Genomic DNA, 20,018 nt, shown 5'->3' on the forward strand with positions numbered 1-20,018 from the left:
AACTAGGAGTATATCACGCTGTGAAGTGTAAAAACAAGTAAGTTTAAAGGCTTTTGTTCACTTAGGTCTATTTTTATTACTACAAAAAAAATTAATCGTTAGATTAAAAAATATATTGAAATTAGTATCTTTAGGAGCTTTAGCTTTTTTTTAGGTGTAACCTCATGTCACTGTGTTGTTTCAGTTATATTAAATATTAATGTTTGACTTAAAACTGCTTTTATAAGCTACCACATGAAGCACTTTAACTGACACTGACATTATTTTTGAGAATAAACATCTGATAATTTGGCTTTGGATTTAGTCAGAAGGGTATATAATCCAGCCTTGGCAAAAGTATATGACGTTTGTATATTGTTTCTAGTGTCACTTTTGACTTCTCAGTTGGAATATTTTTGCATAAGATATTCTAAATTCACATGACACCTCTTTTATACAGCATTTCTTTTGAGTGTATGTGTGTAATAAGGCCTGTCTCAGGTCACTACTATCATATATCCATGTATTTTTAATAGGGAACAGCAACAGGACAACAAATGTGTAACCTGATTACCTGACGGACACATCAGCTTTTCAGGCTTTAACTTCTCAGTGGAATTTAGCAAAGAGGAATAAGGCATTATATTAACTTTAATAGTTTTAATTATATTTTTTTTACAAGGAAAACTACAAATAAAGATTATAATTTAAGTGTGTTTTAGTTTAATAACCTTATCACAGACAAACATACTGTGAGACATACTATGCTTTTTTGCACTTGATTTATTTTAAATGGCATGCTGACAGGACTGTTTACTCCATCACTTCCTTGCCTATTTCTCGGCAATAGAGTGGCTCTGAAGGCCCCTAGAGGCCATGTCTAGAGCTGACGCTGTCTGCCAGTATCCCTCCCTAAACCCCAGTGAGCATGTTAAGAAAAACTGTGCTGTTTAGGAGTCACTCCCTAGAGTCTGTGCCTTAGCTTTCACTGCCTTGGCTACAGAAGGAGTTCTGCGTTTGATTTGAAACAGTGCCCTTTATATGGACATGGCTCAGATTTTTTTTTTCCCCATGATTTAATAACCGCAAGGAAGATTAAAAAACTGAATAATAAATATTGTGATTCACTGAAACTACTCAAGCTATAGCTATAACTCTGACCCTTGTCTGAGTCTTTACCATAGAAAACAGAGGGGTCAGAGTTAAGTGAAATCAGCTAGGCCTTGATGTACTGGATCAAAGATAACATGCAGCATATGTATATTCATGCACTCAATCTTCCAGACAGCCGCAGCATCTGTGAAATGAAAGGTCTGAGTGTTGTCAGAGCAACTGAGACCATGGGGAGGGGAGCACAACAGATCCATACAACCATACAGGTGCTTCTATTGCCGATGCCTGCTTGCCCTTTTGTAAATCGGCATTTTGATGGCAGTTACCTGTGTTGAGTTGTTCCAAATCAATACGTACAGTGTGGGAACCTTAATTGACAAGGATAACGCTGGCCCCTTTTCTAAAGGAGAGACACCCCGTCTGGTTTTGATCAATACCGTGCTCATCAGCACGACGGAGTCCACTTGTGTGCTTGGGTACCCTGTGCCTTCATCTCTGTAGGCAACCCCCAATGGCAGAAGAGGGTGGGATGTTACATGTGAACAGGCTGTCAAAGCGATTTTGTCAGTCTGCTCATTCTCTGGTGTTTAGAGATGCTGACACACTGTGTACTGGTTCCCATGATTTTATTGAGGTGATGGAAGCTTTTAGGCGTTTTTTTTCCTCTCTCCCCACCCTTTCTCCTTTTATCCACGAGTACATGTACAAGTGTTTTAATTTGTATTTCTCCAGCCAAAAATGTCTCTAGGGCACCCTGGCTGCCTGTCATTTAGGTCAATAAATCAACGTTTCATTTGTTTGTTAGTTTATTAGTTGAACTTTAAATCAACTGCATAACTTATGTATTGAAAAGCCAGGTACCAATCTGAGTGCCAATGCTATCTCATTTATCTCTTAATTTGTATGATTTTGTACAATTTTGTATGATTTGTCTATGACACCAGTGGCAGGTAGGTGTAGGTCATTCGTACAAATTCATGCGAATTGGGGAATTTGTAAAATACATACAATTTCACAAAAATCCTACAAATTCGTAGGTGAGGTCGTACAAATTAATACAAATTAGCCACCTCATAAAATATGTACAAATTGCCATGAGATTGCCATGCGAATTCATATTGACCCTTTGCCAGGGGTATGATTGACAAGCGAGCTGACCAATCACAACAGCAAACCGGACAGGAGAGTAGATTAACGCTAGTTGACTTGAATTTGAAGGGGGGAAATTGGTATCTTTCTGTGGTTGAAACAGTATACTTCTGATGTTCATTCATGTTTATTTTGCACTATAACTATTGAAGTGAAAGAGATGATCGGTTCATGTGCCGTTTAAACTAAGGTGCTACAGTGATCTGTCGCGACACAATACACTATTTATTGTTTCAGTTTCTTAAAAAATGACAAAATTTGACAGCTGAGACTTTGTTTCATATCAAAAGTAAGCTGCTCTGTCTTTAGGTGGGTCTTTGCGAAAGGTCACAATTGAAACTTTTTCTATTTTTCTAACTTTTTCTAATTTCTAGTAACTGTGATTTTCTCATAAATTGTACCTTTATTGTGACTATATATACCTATTAAAACGGAAGGGATGATCAGTTCACATGTTGCTTGAACTGAGGCTGTACAGCAATCTGTCACAACACAAAACACACTATTTATTGTTTTAATTACTTAAAAAATGACAAAATTTGAAAGCTGAGACTTTGTTTTATATCAAATGTAAGCAGCTCTGTCTTGTCTGTCGGTGGGTCTTTGTGAAGGGTCATTTGAGGGTTTACAAGTCACAATTGAAACTTTTTAGATTTTTCTAACTTTTTCTGATTTCTAGTAACTGTGGCTTTCTCATACATTTTACCTTTATTGTGACTCAAAATGTAACTTTAAATCTCACAATGTGACTATATCTCATGACAAATATGAGCGTATTTTACGAGGTGGTTTATTCGTACAAATTTGTACAACCTTACTTGTACAATTTTGTATAATTTGTCTACACTGCAGAGACGGGTAGGTGTAGGGGCGGGGTTAGGTGTAGATTTGTACGAATTCATACAAATTAACCACCTCGTAAAATATGTACGAATTGCCATGAAATTGGGTTGCAGGTTCATATTGTCCCTTTGCCAGGAGTTTGACAAACGATCTGACCAATCACAAAGCAAATCTGCTATTTTGTCAGACAAACAAACCAGACAGTAGACTAGATTAACATCGATTGACTTGAATATGAAAAATGCTGTGTATTGACATCTTTCCATGGTTGAAACAAGATACCTTCGTGTTCATTCATGTTCGTTTTGTGCTATAACTAGTAAAGCGGAAGAGATGATCGGTTATTTACATTTATTAAAAAATGTGAAAGCTGTGACTTTGTTTCATACCAAAAGTAAGCTGTTTTGTCTTGTCTGTCAGCGCGCTGTCAGTGTCCCTTTGTTCCACAGGTCTTTGCGAAGGGTCAGTTGTGTTTTTGCATTTCACAATTGAAACTTTTTCTGTATTCTAACTTTTTAACTGAAACATTCTCATAAATTTTACTTTTATTGTGACTATATCTCAAAATATAACTTTAAATCTAATAATCTCATCTTGCAGTTTGAACTATATACTACGCAAAGTAACTTTATATCTCAGTTCTTCTTTTATACCTCACAATTGTGACTTTATTTCTTTATCAGCTTTATATATCACAATTGTAACTATATTTCAGTTTGACTTTTGTCTAGCAATATGAAATTATTTCTTATTTTAAACTGTATCTCACAATTACCTTTTTTATTTTTCTACTTTGGAGTTTCTTAAGTGATAAATCAAGTGAATGATTTGGAGGTCAGTAGCCACACCTGCCTCTTCATGCTATTGTTGTGCAAACATCTATAGCTAGACTGTGTGGAAAGCAGGTTGGAAAAACTCAGAGTTGATTTGAGCAGATCAGGTACTGGTTGTGATCATTAATGATTTAGTATACACCAGCGGGAAAACGAGCAGGGCCGGTCTCATCTACCCCGGCAACCCAGATCTTTGTCTTTGTAATGCTGCTCTCTCAGATCGCCTTAATCTTTTACAGTGAACATAATCAAAAGAAGTCTCTATTTTGAACCTAAAGATTTGTCTTTTTTTTTTCAATGTTTGACAAATGATTTTTACAGTAATGTGTATTATCTGCATACACCCACAGTTGTATTGTATAAAGGTAGCTTGAGTCATAAAAATGTTATTGATAAGTATATAAATTCTTGTTAAACTTGGTAACGTGGATTTGTTACACTTTAATTCAGTTGAATTCATTAGTTTTTTTTCAGCATGGCATTGGCTCTTGTCTATTACTGTATATGATTTTCCCTTTTCCGTTAGCCATAGGGCCATTATTATTTAATGCAATCACGATGCAATCAGACTGACGCGAGTGAGATTTATCCACCAAAGATCATGTTTGACAAAAGAGTGATAATATGTTTTTAAATCAAGTGGCTGGTACACAAATGCATGTTGTGTTAGTTTTGATGAAGCACGCTCTTTTGTTCCTTTCACACTTCACTGCCCATCAGAGAGTCAACACCAACCACATTCACACAACAGCAGAAAACATCACAGCTGTTCCCACTTACACCACTACACGAAACAGCCTTTTATCTCTAGTGCTTTTAAACCGTGTAGGAACATATCAATGTGTCTGAGTTAGTGAACAAATGTGTTGGTGTATTTGTGTGTCTAGTGTCAGAATGCGTCTATGTAGGAGGCCGTGAGAGTGAGTGTGTGTGTGTGTGTGCTGGACCTAAGGGACTTTGGAAGTACTTACCAGCTCACTGCAGACTGCTTGATCTGTTGAGAAGCAGTGCAGTGGTTTGATGGTGCTGCAGAGTGACACATGACTACACAGACCCCGAACAGACATTAGCACAGGCTTCAGCAACCCTACATCTGAGCCTCAAATCATTCATTAAATCAGAACATCAAAAGGAACTTTACTTGAATGCCTCGACATAAATTTTTTATTATTACTGAGAATAAATCTTTTGTCATTTTTCTCACCACCAGCGTCTCCTGTCTCTCTCTGTCTCTGCATATCAGCTTGCCTGCATCCCTCTCTCTTTCTCTATTCTAGTTTGATACATCCTTTTGCTTGGCTTGGTATTTTGTGAAATGGATCTTATGAATTTTTCAGAGAGGTTCATTGCTTTAGTCAGGCCTGGTTAAGTGGAGGATTGTATCAGTTAGCAACCTTTTAGGTTACATCTACACTCTTTCGAAAATCATGTTGGTTGTAGAAAAGGGATTTAAGTTGAGTGACATTGATGGATGACTGCTAATAATAATCTAGTGTTAGAAACTTAATAATATACTGAAACATTACCTTACAAAACTAGCTTTATTTTCTATTTTGAATTGGGGACAAGGGCAATAGTATTAGACAAAGAAATGCATGGACTGTTACATAAAAGATTTTAGAGCTTTTAATACTACTGTAACTGTGCAGCCTGGGCCTGTCTGTCACATTGTATTTGTTTCTGACCTGGGAGTTTCTTTTTTGTTCAACCTTTTACTAACATTTAATAATCCTTTTAGTGCTTTTGTCAGGATTCATATGCTATTAGATTACTCTTTAAATGTTGATGAAACAGAGCTATACTGATGTACTCCAGCTAAAGAAAATGCTCCCTAGCAGGATGAATTAGATAGAATGTCATGGAAATTTGACTTATTAATGGGGGTAGGGGAGGTAGATTTATGCAAAATGTCCATTTAGAGTGTTTAGTTCTTAATGTAGTCTCAGTCACATCTCAACATATCTTCCATTGTTTTCGTAATCCTTAAAGGGAAAGTTCACTCAAAAAATGAAAATACTCACCCTCATGTCATTCCAAACCTGATCTTCATTCATCTTCATAACACAAATTAAGATGTTTTTGATAATATCTGAGCATTTTCTGACCTGCATAGACAGCAATGCAACTGAAATGTTCCCTGGCATTCCCTATTTTAACAATGTAGTAAAAACATAATTAAAAGGTGACTTATTATGCCCCTTTTTACAAGATAAGTATCTGATGTCCCCATGTGAAGTTTTAGCTCAAAACACCTGACAGATATTTTTTTGATAACCTGTCAAAACGCGCTGTTTTTGTGTTTGGCCCTTTAAATGCAAATGAGCTGGTTCTCCCAGACCCCTTTTCAGAAGAGGGCGGAGCTTCAACAGCCAGCAAAAACAAAATAGGACAATCTCACATGTTCTCAGTAGCAGTGTTAAGCCTTAAATTGGTTTAAAAGTCAGTCATCTGATTGTACTGTGCATAATAAATGCGCATTTATGAATTACACAGAAAAATTACGACATAGCTGGTCTCATGGTGCTATCACATGTCATCACAAACTTTATAAGTCCTACTTGTGATTATGATCTCGACAAATTTAAGCGGTCGACTTCACAATGCTTTTGATATGCAATTTTTAACTACAACATTTCTATTTACGATCATTCTGGTAGCATGTGAAGGCAACACCAGTGAAAACAGACAGATACAGTGGTAGCAACATTAGGCTTACAGAGTGCCAAGAAGCTCTTTCAGAAATGTAAAAAACAAACATGTGAGGTCACTTGCTCTTAAAATACTTCATTTTTGGTCATACAAATAAAAGTAGTACATCTTTCGAATCTGTAAAGACTTTACGTTTATTTGTGTGCACAAAGAATAACTACGAAATTTTGCACTTTTGTAAAATAATTAGTGGTGGGCCGTTATCGGCGTTAACGTGCTGCGTTAACGTGAAACTCTTATCGCGCGATAAAAAAAATATCGCCGTTAATCTATTCTCAAAATTGGGTTGGGAGCTGGGTCTAAACTACGCAAGCTATGATGACTTTCACCTTGATAGTTTAACGCGGATGTATACCGAAGACTGTAGAATATGGTCGCGCGTTTAAGTCTCCTCCGCCAAAACACAGACGGGATCGCGTCGTCCTCCATTCATAAAAACCGAATCTACTATAGCGCGAAATGCCACGTAAATTCGTCGTTTTTTGGATTCATAAATCAAATGTTGGTCAGTCACTTAATTCAAATCGCGATATGGACTAGTGTATGTGAAAACTGAAATGCAAAAAGACCGTTTTAATATGAATCCGATATGTTCCGTTTGCCTAGCTGTATGTATGCATTGCGGAGACGAGCTTTTACTACACGCATACTGAAACACACGTGACGCTCCCGGTAATTTTTGGCATTTTCATCTCACATGAACAGATAAACTCAATCTCCCAAACTGCTGTGAGTGTCACTTTTACCGTTTCATTTGAGAAAACTAGCATCATATCATACTGTATGACACAGAAACTTCACGGCAACCTGTCAAAATAAAAGTACGGTGTAACATGTAATGGGCTGGGTAGGTGTTGACGTTAAAAAAAACACAATCTAATAGGGAGAAAAAATAATTTCATTGTTAGTTAGTTAGTAAACACAAGTACATCTAATTGAACATAATTTATTTTCATCAACAAATTATCATAGAACAGCTTTATGAGCTTTATGATCCATTCTCAAAGACTTTAAATCATTATTTGGGTAGCACACATATTCTGAATGCCTTCAGCAGAATTCAAATTAGCCATTTTAATCTAGATTAATCTAGATTAATTCCAAAATTTAATCTAGATTAATCTAGATTAAAAAAATTAATCTATGCCCACCCCTAAAAATAATGAACGCAAACATGATGCGCTTTCTACTGTCTCTGTGAACTTGAGCACAAAACTTCTAAACTCCATGTATACTTGCCTTACAGACATGAAAACTATATCTCCATAGAGTGAAACGTCTACTTTCAAATGAACTAATTGAAAATGGAAAACAAATATTCTCAGATTATGTAGTCCGTATGAAACATGCATATAGGCGCGTTGACTACTGCAGAGATATAGCGTCAGTGTTGCCAAATTCATCTCTTAGGCCAAACACAAAGAAAGTTTTAGTTTAACAATAAATTATTAAAACATTAATGCAGTCTCCTTGCTGCTTTTTCCTGAAACATTCATAATTATTATATCTGCCGTCGCTTTGTTGCAAGCTTTTTTTTCTTGAGCACTTATTAGGCTATGTAGGAAATTAATGGCTCATTGTTATGATTTATATGGATTATTAATAAACGTGCGACTAATAGTCGACTAATGCTTAAAACGAACAACTACTAGTCAACCAGAAAAATCTTTAGTCGAGGATGACTTTTTGTCATTTCCTTGTAAAAATAGAAGTTAACCACAGTGTCCTCAGCGGCACAGATGAAGGAAGTCTGTGGAGACTCCTATGTATGTTGGTGCATTTTAAAACAACATTTGTAATGCCTCTTTAGCACTAACATTGTATATCTCCAGCAGCTACAGCAAGAAAACAGTAATGGCGGACTGCTGCTTCTCACTCAGGGCTGTATCTATGCTAATTGTGTCATCACAAATGGGTGGGATTTCGCTCTACAACGGTGTATATGTAGGGAGCAATCGTGTGCTCAGAGAGACAATGATTTATTGGGATTATAAAAAAAAAAAGAGTGGGTGGATTTTTGCTATTATAGGCAGGTTGTTTTCACACCCTCCATCCACAACTGTATTCAAACACCTTAAAAAGTGATTTTTGCATAATAGGTCCCTTTAAAATAGTCCTTGTGATATTATTCAAACTTAATGTTATGAAGCTAAAAGAATACCCTTTTTGTGCAAAATTTAGAAAAAATAAAGAAACTACTATTAAACAATTTCTGACATTGAACGTCAGTGTCTCTTAGTTTATATATATATCGTCTATGGAGGGTCATAAAGGTTGCATTGAAGGTTCACAGAAGCATTATCCATAATGGAAGACAACTGGAACAACTAGGACTCTAGAAAATGTCTGCCAGCCCCCATCCAAGCTGACAGAGCTTGAGAGGTGAAAAGGTGAGGCAAAGAATGGCAGATAATTGCCAAATGCAGATGTGCAAAGCTTGTCACATCATACCCAAAAAGACTTGAGGCTGTAAAGGTGCTTCAACTATGTACTGAGTTAAGGGTATGAATACTTATGCAATGTACTTTTTTCAGTGTTTTATTTTTAATAAATTTGTAAAATTGGGTATGATGTGACAAGCTTTGCCCATCTGCATTTGGCAATTATCCAGAAAAGGGTATGAATACTTACGCAACGGGATCTTTTCAGTGTTTTATTTTTAATAAATTTGCACAAATGTTAAAAACCTATTTTTTGCTTTGACATTATGGAGTAGGGAGTGTAGATTGATGTGGGGAAAAAGTAATTTAAAGTAGTTTAACATAAGGCAGCAACATAACAAAATGTGAAAAAATGAAGGGGTATGAATAATTTCGCAAGGCACTGTACATACTATTTACATCATATCTAGCATTTTATTCATATATGTGACCCTTGATCATAAAACCAGTCTTAAAGGGATGGTTCGGAGTAGAATTGACTTCATTGCTAAGTAGCATGGGTATATTTGCAGCAATAGCAAAAAATACATTTGTATGAATCAAAATTATCGATTTTCTTTTATGCCAAAAATCATTAGGATATTAAGTGAAGATATTTTGTAAATTTTCTACCTTAAATATCAAAACCTATTTTTTGATTGGTAATATGGATAGCTAAGAACGTCATTCAAATGTATATCCTTCAAATATTGTCCTTTTCTAACAAACTATACATCAGTGGAACACTTATTTATTCAGCTTTCAGATTATGTATGAATATCAATTAAAAAAATTTTACCCTTATGACTGGCTTTGTGGACCATGGTCACATATTATTAACATAATATTTAAAACTAATTTTTTACAAGTCCAGAGAAAACTGAAACAAATGAAACATCCCTTTGCGTCTCCTGTTGAGCGACAGCTAGCATCCATGGTAGTGATATGTAATGCTAAATGAAGCAGATAAACATGTCTTTAAATGAGCAGCGACCTACTGCACCCACCTTTCAGCAGCTGGTGGGGGCTGTCTAGGCCGACTGCGTGCTGTGCAGGGGTTGGTGGGCCCCTCTGCGAGATAACTAATGGAAAAGCTTTCAGGGCCTTAAACCTGAAGGAAAACGTCAGCTCGCATTTGGCCGCTCACCCAGGTCTAATGTCTCCCAATTGTGGCAATCGCCACTGGTCTTACCCATTTTTACTAAGACCCCACACACTTAGCTTTTCCCTGTTACACTCTCTCACACACACATACTTCAACCCCAATGGGCTCTTCAGCGTGACTGGCTTTAGAGCGTGCCGGGACTTGGGAGACTTACCTTGTTAAACAGTCCTGAAAACAACAAGGACTTCGAAACAAAAGTGTGTGGCGTTTGAGCAGTAAAAGCGTGCTACTCAGGCTCAGCTGGGACATCCCAGAGCAGACTGGAAAAATGCTCCTTTTTCCCTTGAGTCTGTACGGAGGTGTCATGTCAAGCTGGAATAGAATGAATAGGAGCAGACACACACTGTACACTGATGGCTTCACACACTGTAACCTGATGCAGAATTTAAGGCAAATCAGACTTTGCTGTTGAGATTACTTTATTCTTTGATTTATTTGTTTTACTCAGTGCGTCAGTTTTAATTTGTGTTCATCAGGCTGAATGAGGGACTGCTGAGTAATTCATCTTTGATAAAAACCAAAATATGTGTCATTGGTGATCCATTCAGTACTTACCTGTTCATATCTGAACACAGGAATTGATTTCCAGGGGTACTTTTTTTACATTTGTAAGGGCAATTTTAATAATCACCTTATCATTCTAATCACTATACTGTGTTGTCTTTAATTTCAAGTACTTAAATATACCCAGTTACTTTAATCAATATTTGAAATGTTGTCAATATAGACTGTTTAAAATTGTATCTAAATTATACATGTAAAAAAACAGGAGCTCATAGAGCTGCAATGTTATGACCAAAAAAATTTTTTTTTAAGATTTATATTGTAATAAGGACTAATAATATCAAAATCTAATTTTTGATTGGTAATATGCATTGCTAAGAACTTCATTTGGAAAACTCTGAAAACGATTTACTCAATGTTTAGATTTTTTTTGCACCCTCAGATTCCAGATTTTTAAATAGTTGTATCTCGGCAAAATAATTTATTCAGCAAAAATTATAATGTATAAATCTCAATGACTGGTTTTGTAGTCCAGGGTCACATTTCAGTAAGTATAAATAATAGAGTTAATATGTGTACATTGATTTTTTCAGCACATTGTATATTCTGTAATAAAAGTCATATTTGTATAGTCTTCACACTAATTTTTTTACAAATCTGTTTTATTCATTGTTTCATAATGTGTGTATGTATGTGCATTTTTTAGTTTTTAGATCTCATATAAATAACATTCTTAATGAAAATTTCATATTTAAACAATTCTGCCATTAAAATTTACAATTTATAAATTTCCTCGAGTATAATTCATGAAAACTTGTGCAAATTGTTCTTCTCACATAGTGTGAGGGTCTGTCATCCCTGCCAAGCAAATTCCCTGTTATGTTTTTTTTTTCTCTCTCTTTTTATTCTATCTACCTTTCTCTCTAAAATCATGAATAATTTGTATCCTCACCCTACTGCCTGATGACAGCTGTGCAGTTGTCTTGCAGTCTATTTTTCAGATCAAGTAAATAATGAATAAAGCGCCACAACAAAAGAACACAGTATCTGAGCCCTGTCTCCCTGAGACCTTCCACTGCTATCCCTTCACATGGGTTTCAGACACCCTGCATTTCTTCTGTCACTTATCTTTGATAAAAACCAAAATATGTGTCATTGGTGATCCATACAGTACTTACCTGTTTATATTTGACCACTGGAATTGATTTCCAGGTTTTTTTTTTTTTTTTTACATTTGTAAGGGCAATTTTAATAATCACCTTATTATTATCACTATACTGTGTTGTCTTTAATTTCAAGTACTTAAATATACCCAATTATTTTAACCAATATTTGAAATGTTTTCAATATAGACTGTTTAAAATGTTATCTAAATTATACATGTAAAAAAAAACCGAGCTCATAGATTTATATTGTAATAATGATTGTTAATAATATCGATATAGAAAGCAATAATATAAAAACGTTTTTGTTTGTGTATGTTTTTGTTGGTCCATGCATTAGTCTGTTCCAGCGCAAATTATGCAAAACACCCGTTATTATCAGTGAAACTACAAAATTAACATTTTATTTAAATCGTATCTGCACTGTGTTGTTTATGATGAGGAAATTTGCGAGCATGTGCACTGAACACAGCTCCATTGTTTTAAGTAATCTAAGCGCCTCTGATTGGCCAATGCATTCCTAGGTTCAACAGAAATGCATTTGATTGGTTATAACTCTCAACGCTGCACAAAACAGCACTTAAAACAATTTGATGCAGTGAAGAAATCTAAGGGCCAGTTTTACTAAACAGGGCAAATTAGCGTTAGAGCTCAATTCCATGAAAGCGCCGATGGGAGGGGAAAATTTTGCTGCGAACGCATATTTAGTAAGGTCAGGTACTTCTTTTCAGCGCTAACTCTTCGCTGCGCGTATTAAGTAAATCATGACAGTACCATTTAAACACCAAAAGACAGTTTGCGCTGGCGCAAGCTTTTAGTAAAACTGGCCTGAAATGTAATTGCACAAATTAACATTTTTCATTCATTTTAATCATGACAGCCGTAATACATTGTTTAATTAAATTTACGGGGCACTTTTTTTCATTTTGGTACTTCAAAAGGGTTGTATTTGCTAAAAAAAAAAAAAAGTAGTTTATCCAAAAAACAAAGTTTTTTACTCACATTTACTAACTGTCATTGTCATTCCAAACTTCTATGACTTTCTTTCTTCTGTCAAACATAAAGACGATATTTTGAGAAATGTCTTAGTGTTTTTTTTTCTTCTTCTTTTGCACATAAAATGTAAGTCAGTGGTAACCAACATGGTTTGGTTCATCAAAATATCTGCTTTTGTATCCGCAAAAGAAGTTTGGAACAACATGAGGGTGAGTAAACAAAGACAATAACAGAATAATGACTTTTCGGGTAAACCGTCGCTTCAAGGTATTGAATTGCTGTGATGCCTGATTCTTAAATTAAAAACTGGGTCTCTCATCTAAAACCTAAGCAAAACTTGAGATATCCTTCATATTTTATTTGTAACTGGCATTAATTTTAGATAAACCAAACCATGAAATGAAACTTTCTTTAATAGACCACCATGTGGATATTTTCATGTATGAACTCTTTCTATCTTTGTTTTTATTTACCAGACAGATTATTGCAACCCTTGTTTTGTTTTGTTTTTAGTGTAGGTGTGTGTGCTTATAAACCAAAGACTGAAGTGCTCTGATTACTCGCCCACTGAAATTGATTGGGCTCTTTCCAGGACTTCTTCTATTTATATTTGATATGCCTGGAGGCTGTGGGGCAACGGTCTTAAAACCCTCACTGAAATCTGGCCTGGCCTAATGGTCCACTTGAAGCTTGCATTTTCCCTCTGAGTGAACTGCAGAGGATTGAAACAGCTGCGGTGGATACTGACCTAGGTTAAGGCAGTACAGTCCCTGCAGCACTCCATTATACCCACTGCACTGCCACACGGTCACCACTCTAATGTTCTCTAACAAGGAAATATCTAATGCTGCATTTTAAATGATGTCTTGGAATATTACTGTCAGTCTGACAATCTGCCTTGTTATTAGCTGTTAATAAAGTCAAAAATTGTCCTCAGATTCCTCAGTCATGTTCGATTTTCCAAACAGCAGCGGCACATGGAAATCCCACAGTTTACCTCTCTTTTCTGTAGAATAAATATGCATTTTCATGTTCCCTGCAGTCAAATCTTAAGGGTTTTAAAATATTAAGCATTTTCGCGGGCTTAAATGCACTAAGATTTGAGCCATAAAAAGTCAGTGATTTCAGTCTGTGCTTAGTGTTCTTTGATTGTGTCTTCCGACTATGTAAAAAAATTGTGAGTCTAACAAATAATTTGATCGCGGAAAATGTTGAGGGTAGCCTACTTTTGGAAAATGAGAAATTACGATTTTCTTTTATCAGGCTTAGCCTATATAGGGCGGTTGCGTTGTTGGAAACAGATTTTACAACGTACATTATTTACCTTCACTGTGCCGGATCCCTTGAAAAGTTGACGTTATACCCCGGGGCCATTTTAGACTGCAGGGAAGCAGAATGCACTGAGCCGCCCTATTGTTCCGCCCTATAGAGTGAACTGTTTCTGCTGAATAAACTCCCTTTATTTACACTCAGTTTGGTTAACAGGAGAGATCCAAGAGTGTTTAGAGTGTAAATAAAAGTGGATAATTATTTTCATGGTCAGATAAGCTAACTAAAAAACAACTAGACGTTTGATCTGACGACATCTGCATCTGTTTTCAAAAAAAAAAACCGCGTAGGCTATAATTAGCTAAATTTCGATTAAAAAATAAGATTTTTGGTTAGATTTATTCTGTTGTGATGACTAATTAATCATATAACTGTCCTAGTTATTCATAGTTTCTGTAGTTAATTCTAAATTCATTTAAGTAAATAAACCGTATAAATCGTAGTGTTCAAATTATTTTATATGTGACATTCATTTCTCGAACTGTCCAATAAATCGTTGGAAAAGTTGACAATCCAGCGTCTGAATCCAAATGGACAAATGTAAAAAAGATTAAAAGATTTTTTGTCTTTTTATGAATGCATAATTATTCTTGGTTTTCACTTTATCTGTTTGTGACACTTGTTTTGCGGTCTGCAGTAAATTAGTAGGCTACGAGATTTTATTGTTTTTATTTAAATACATGAGACATAGTTGATCAATCCTCTTTATTTCTCCATATTTATCTCTTCCCTCTCCTTTATAATAGAAAACAATTCCCGATTTCCAAGTAACCTAATTATTGGTCTTTCCAATGTGTCTTGAAAATGGTCTAAGATGCGAATGAACTGATTGCGAAAAACATTTGGAATTTCCCAAAGCTGTTTCGATGAAATCATTTTTATTTTAAACAAATAATGAAATACTGAATCCTTGAAATAATGAAATGTTTTCATTTACAGTCATGAAATGAATAAATTATTCGTTCCGCGCACTACTTTCAGAGATTGTATAAATCTGTATGAAACAATATACAAACTTTGGTTACACAAAAAAAGAACAAAATACACACTAGAAATATCTTTTCGTAATATTCTTTATTCAAATAAATAGTGTAAATGATATAAAACAAGTTTAATTTAATTTATCGATTTAATTTAGTTTAAAAGGTATAGACAATTGAATATTTGTTTATTTACGCCAAAGAAAACGAACCTACTAGAAAAAGGAAAAAATGATGAATGGAAAAGCTTCGATAAGTTGCCAAATCATTTAAGTTGGGCTATAGTACACAAACAATCCTTTTATTGATGAAATCTCGCAGTCTATTGTAGTGCTTGTTTTGCCAGCATTCCCTTTGCAGCGTTGAAAACGAAGTGACATTCTTTTGAGATGCGGTGATTTTTCTCTCCTTCAGCTGATATTTTGGGTGATACAGTGTCCTTTCTCGCGGCGGTTGTATTTCGTCCCTGATTATTTTGGTGATAATATTTTGGGTTCAGACACGATGCCTGGCATGTCTCTGCAGCGGGCTATTGATTTGCATCAAGATACCCTGTGATACCCTGTATAACATCACCATGAAAGCTGCCAGACCTGCTGGCCTGCTGCTGACTCGTAGGCAAATCTCACAAAGCATAAACAGCTCTACAACTAATGTAAACGCTATTAGTCGCCTTCTCTAAAACACTGATTTAATGTTTTATGAATGAGCATTTGTAGCTTGTTAAATTAAAAAGACTATTATAGTCCCGACGGGTTGTCCAATAGTGTTTGGTAAAGTCCTCGCATGATTCCTCACTTCAGTCCGTGTTGTGTTTCCTTGTGTCTTCTTAAATCGACCTTGCGCTGGAATCCTTTGCCGCAGAGGTCACATCCAAACGGTTTGAATCCAGTGTGTTTTCGACTGTGTGTTATCAGATTGGAGCTCTGACTGAACGCTTTCCCACACACCTGACATTTGTGTGGCTTCTCCCCTGGGAGACAAAATCCATTCGTCAGCGTTCTATTTCTATAGATAAGGTTCTTTATGTTGTACACATGTATTTAGCTTACCTGTGTGGATAAAGGTGTGTTTCTTCATATCTGACTTCTGGTGAAATCTCTTTCCGCAGTACTGGCAAGGATAGGGTCGTGTATCGGAGTGTATGAGGAGATGAGTGGACAACGTAGACGATCTTTTAAAACTCTTCCCACAGATTTTACAATCAAAGCTTCTCTCCTGTGAGATAAAAAGCGTGTTTTTACAAATTCAATTTTGCATTCTAACACCCTAAATTAGAAGAAAATTCGAGCACTCTACCTGTGAGTGAACAGCTCTGTGTTGTTCCAGACTGACAGCGTGTCCGAACGTTTTCCCGCAGATGTCGCAAGCAAAAGGTCTTGTTCCACTATGCGACCTCCGGACGTGAACTTCCAACCCGTGTGGTGTAGAAAACACCTGTGGGACGGATATGAGTTGGTTTAATAATGTCTAGTCATGATTTATAAAAAACCCGAGCGAGATTTTTGCTCTATTTACATTACCTTGCTGCATTTGATACATTTAAAAGCGCCATTTAGCAGGAGACGACTGCACATCACATCAGTGCTGGATTTCATCTCAGTTCCTTTTCCCAGTATGCTGCTGTCTTCATAAAGTCCTGAGGCAGTGGCGCGCTCGAATAAGGTGGCAGTGGAACCATAACTGTTGTAAATGCCGGCGCCAGATCCCCTTTCAGTGAAAAGAGAGGACTCGACCACACGGTCGTTGTAAAAGGCTGGAGGACTAGGCCGTTCGAGATCCAGAGAGTGGTGACGGTTGAGAGTATGCTGTACCAGCTGTCTGATTTCACATCCCGAGTACCTGCTCCATGCGTAAGGCCTGAAGGGGACGGCGAAGGGCTGTGTTTCTTCAACGGAGGGGGAAAAGGACTTTTCTGACTCTGTTAAAGAACCAAAATCGAGTATTTAATGATTTCTCCGTTTTAAATAAATATGTTTGTGATTATACTGTGTCTAAAAATAAAGGTTCCAAAAGGGTGTTTTTGCAGTGATGCCATAGATTTTTGATTTTTCAAAGAACCTTTCAATGCACAATTCTTAAGAACCAATTTGAAAAACATAATAAAAAAACCTTTTTCGACTATAAAGCACATTTTCTGCATTTGAAAGGTTTCACTGATGTCTTGGAACCATCGATGCCCATGAAGAACCTTTTATTGAAGAGTGTAGGATAACGTATAATTTGTGCCACAATCTATTGAGGTTTATTTCGCAAATATCTTAAATATGCTACTTTTAAAAACACAAAAGATTTTTTTTTTTTGATTAACGTTATTGTTTTAAAATTTCGTCTGATATGATCAGAAATGAACGAAAAGTGCCCGACCAGCCTAATTGTTATCACTCATGCAAATAATTTCCATCAACAAGTAAAATGTTTTGGTAAAAAACAAAACGTTTAAAAACAGGTTGACAGGTTGCATGAAACAGACACCCAGTGCATGAAATTTGATAAGCTTCAGATATCTTAAATACAATACTAAATCTATCCATACCCGGTGATGCTGATGGTGATGGAGGTCGCCAAAAGTCTTCGTAATCTGAGGAACGGTCGCACACGCTTTCCTCACAGCTGAGAGGAGACTTGGAAGAAAGATCCGCTTGATCCACCAGGTGAGAGTCCGGTGAACAAGCGCCAGCCGTGTCGCCTGTGAGGGCATCCGTACAGCATTCTGACTGGTCTGAAGTTTTGCTTTCTGTTATGAGATTTTGATTTTTTTTTTCGTCAAAACCACAACTGTATAAAATATTTGCCTCACAACTGTCTAGGAACAACTGGGAACTATGTTTTACTGTGGCAACCAAATTCTAGAATTTCCCAACACGAATGTAAAAACTAGTCGTATACGCCCGCTATTTTACCATTTCTTTCTTTATTTAAATGGTATGAAGAAAACAAATAGTTTTCAAAAGAAAAAAAAAACATGATAAAAGTGTCAGGGTTATGGTTATCCATTCTACATTATCAACAAATCGATATGATTTTGACATACCTGCACATATATGAGCTAAAATAGTATCAAGTCTGCTGTAGTCATCCTCCAGAGTTCGTGGCTGGTGGTAGCTGTGTGCTTTTTTGCTCTTCACCAAGAAAGACCTAGGCATTGTTTCTCTTCTGGTTCCTTCCTCCTATGTCCTCAGTCATTAGTGAAGATCAGGCAATCTGTCAGATCCACGGATGCGGCGGCTTTTTTATCTCTGAAAAGATTTGAAGACCATTGGTTGAGCGGCGCGTCTGTATAGAGGATATGGCCGAGTGGGAGCATGCGTAAAGCAATTCTCTCGTCTGCCAGGTGTTATGAAGACAGGTGCTTTAAAGGAACGACTACCAAGCCTTAGGCCTGTGATTGGTCCGCCCCTCTATGAGAGGACAGACAGGTTCCCGGGGGGAAACCGTGACTATCAGGATAAGTGATACACTGTTTTATCAATGTGTTACTCAATCCCTAGCTGCAGGGGGAGAGGAAACGCGGAGACGGCAACCCAGCCTGTGCCTTCTCCATTTTATAGACTCATGATTTGTGCAGGTTCGTGTATTAAAAACTATCTGGTAACAAACTTCGGAACAAATAAAATTGTATTACAATTTCCGCTTACATTATTTATTTTGTGTTTTGTTAACACTATATGAATAGATATATCATTGATGGATGATCCACAAAGATGCATTTAGTGTCCTTATATATATATATGACTACAAAACCAGTAGGCAACCACAAACCAGTCATAAGTCGCTGGGGTATATTTGTAGCAATCGCCGACAATACAATGTGGGTCAAAATTATCGACTTTTCTTTTATGCCAAAAATAATTAGGATATTAAATAAAGATCATGTTCCATGAAGATATTTAATAAATTTCCTTCCGTAAATATATTAAAACTGAATTTTTGATTAGTAATATGCATTGCTGAATAGCCTACTTCATTCGGACAACTTTAAAGGCGATTTTCTCAGTATTTAGTTTTTTTGCACCCTCACATTTTCAAAATAGTTGTACCAAATATGGCCCAATCCGAACAAGCCATACATCAATGGAAAGCTTATTTGTTCATCTTTCAAAAAAATTACCCTTATGTCTGGTTTTGTGGTCCAGCGTCACATACCTGTAAACGCTAACACAACTTTTGTTTTACATTCATTTTTCGTTTGCTGTTTTCGCAAATCCACACTTAGATTTAAAATAGTAAAATAAAGATGTATTGATGTTCTAATGAAATTAGAGCTGTAATTTTGCGGTGTTCCTTTAGCCTAACTCTAAATATTTTTTTTAGATTTTAGTTTCAGGATGTCAACTTTTTATTGTCACCACGCCCCCTCATATACAATTCTGTAATTTCTGCCAAATCTATACGTCATCATAATGACACACTCTCAGAAATAAAGGTAAAAAAGCGGTCATTGGGGCATTATTGTGAAGGTTCTAATGTGAACCTTTAAAGTACTGCCCCAGTGACAGCTTTCGTACCTTTATTTCTGAGAGTTCACCCTCAACAATTCAAAGAAACGTCTCCTCTCTTAATGACTTTGTCTAGTTTTGTTACGTTTGTCAAGAGTAGTTTTGATCTTAGATTAGTCAACCCTGTTATGATTTTGTAAAGAAAAAAATTGAACTGTCTTGACCGTGAACGCAAGGCAAAAAACGGCTAGATTAACAAAACAACTGTTACCATCAACCCAGTTTTGAAGGCTATTGTCAGCATATATTAAACATTTGAGATGGAGAAATAATTATTTACATTTTCAAAATGAAAATAAACCATTTTGTGGAATTGAAGTTATAGCCTACAAAGTC

At 36.2% G+C, this 20,018-nt stretch overlaps 1 protein-coding gene across 1 annotated transcript; it reads right to left on the reverse strand.

Annotated features, from left to right (window-relative positions):
• Nucleotides 1-15,336: 15,336 nt before the first annotated feature.
• On the reverse strand, nucleotides 15,337-18,400 carry gfi1ab (growth factor independent 1A transcription repressor b). Its single transcript, XM_073851174.1, has 6 exons — nucleotides 18,218-18,400; nucleotides 17,720-17,920; nucleotides 16,707-17,104; nucleotides 16,483-16,620; nucleotides 16,236-16,401; nucleotides 15,337-16,156 (listed from the first exon to the last, which is right to left on the reverse strand). The coding sequence occupies exons 1-6, from the start codon at nucleotides 18,327-18,329 to the stop codon at nucleotides 15,978-15,980; spliced, it is 1,194 nt and encodes a 397-aa protein (XP_073707275.1). The 5' UTR covers nucleotides 18,330-18,400; the 3' UTR covers nucleotides 15,337-15,977.
• Nucleotides 18,401-20,018: the final 1,618 nt, after the last annotated feature.

Source organism: Garra rufa, chromosome 12 (assembly GCF_049309525.1).
Source record: "Garra rufa chromosome 12, GarRuf1.0, whole genome shotgun sequence".
Classification (NCBI taxonomy): Eukaryota; Metazoa; Chordata; class Actinopteri; order Cypriniformes; family Cyprinidae; genus Garra; species Garra rufa.

Coding starts and splice junctions, on each gene's coding strand:
- gfi1ab (XM_073851174.1), bottom strand. CDS start 18,329: ATGCCTAGGTCTTTCTTGGTGAAGAGCAAAAAAGCACACAGCTACCAC. Junction 17,921..18,217: donor TTTAGCTCATATATGTGCAG/GTATGTCAAAAT, acceptor ATCTCATAACAG/AAAGCAAAACTTCAGACCAG. Junction 17,105..17,719: donor ATCACCATCAGCATCACCGG/GTATGGATAGAT, acceptor GTTCTTTAACAG/AGTCAGAAAAGTCCTTTTCC.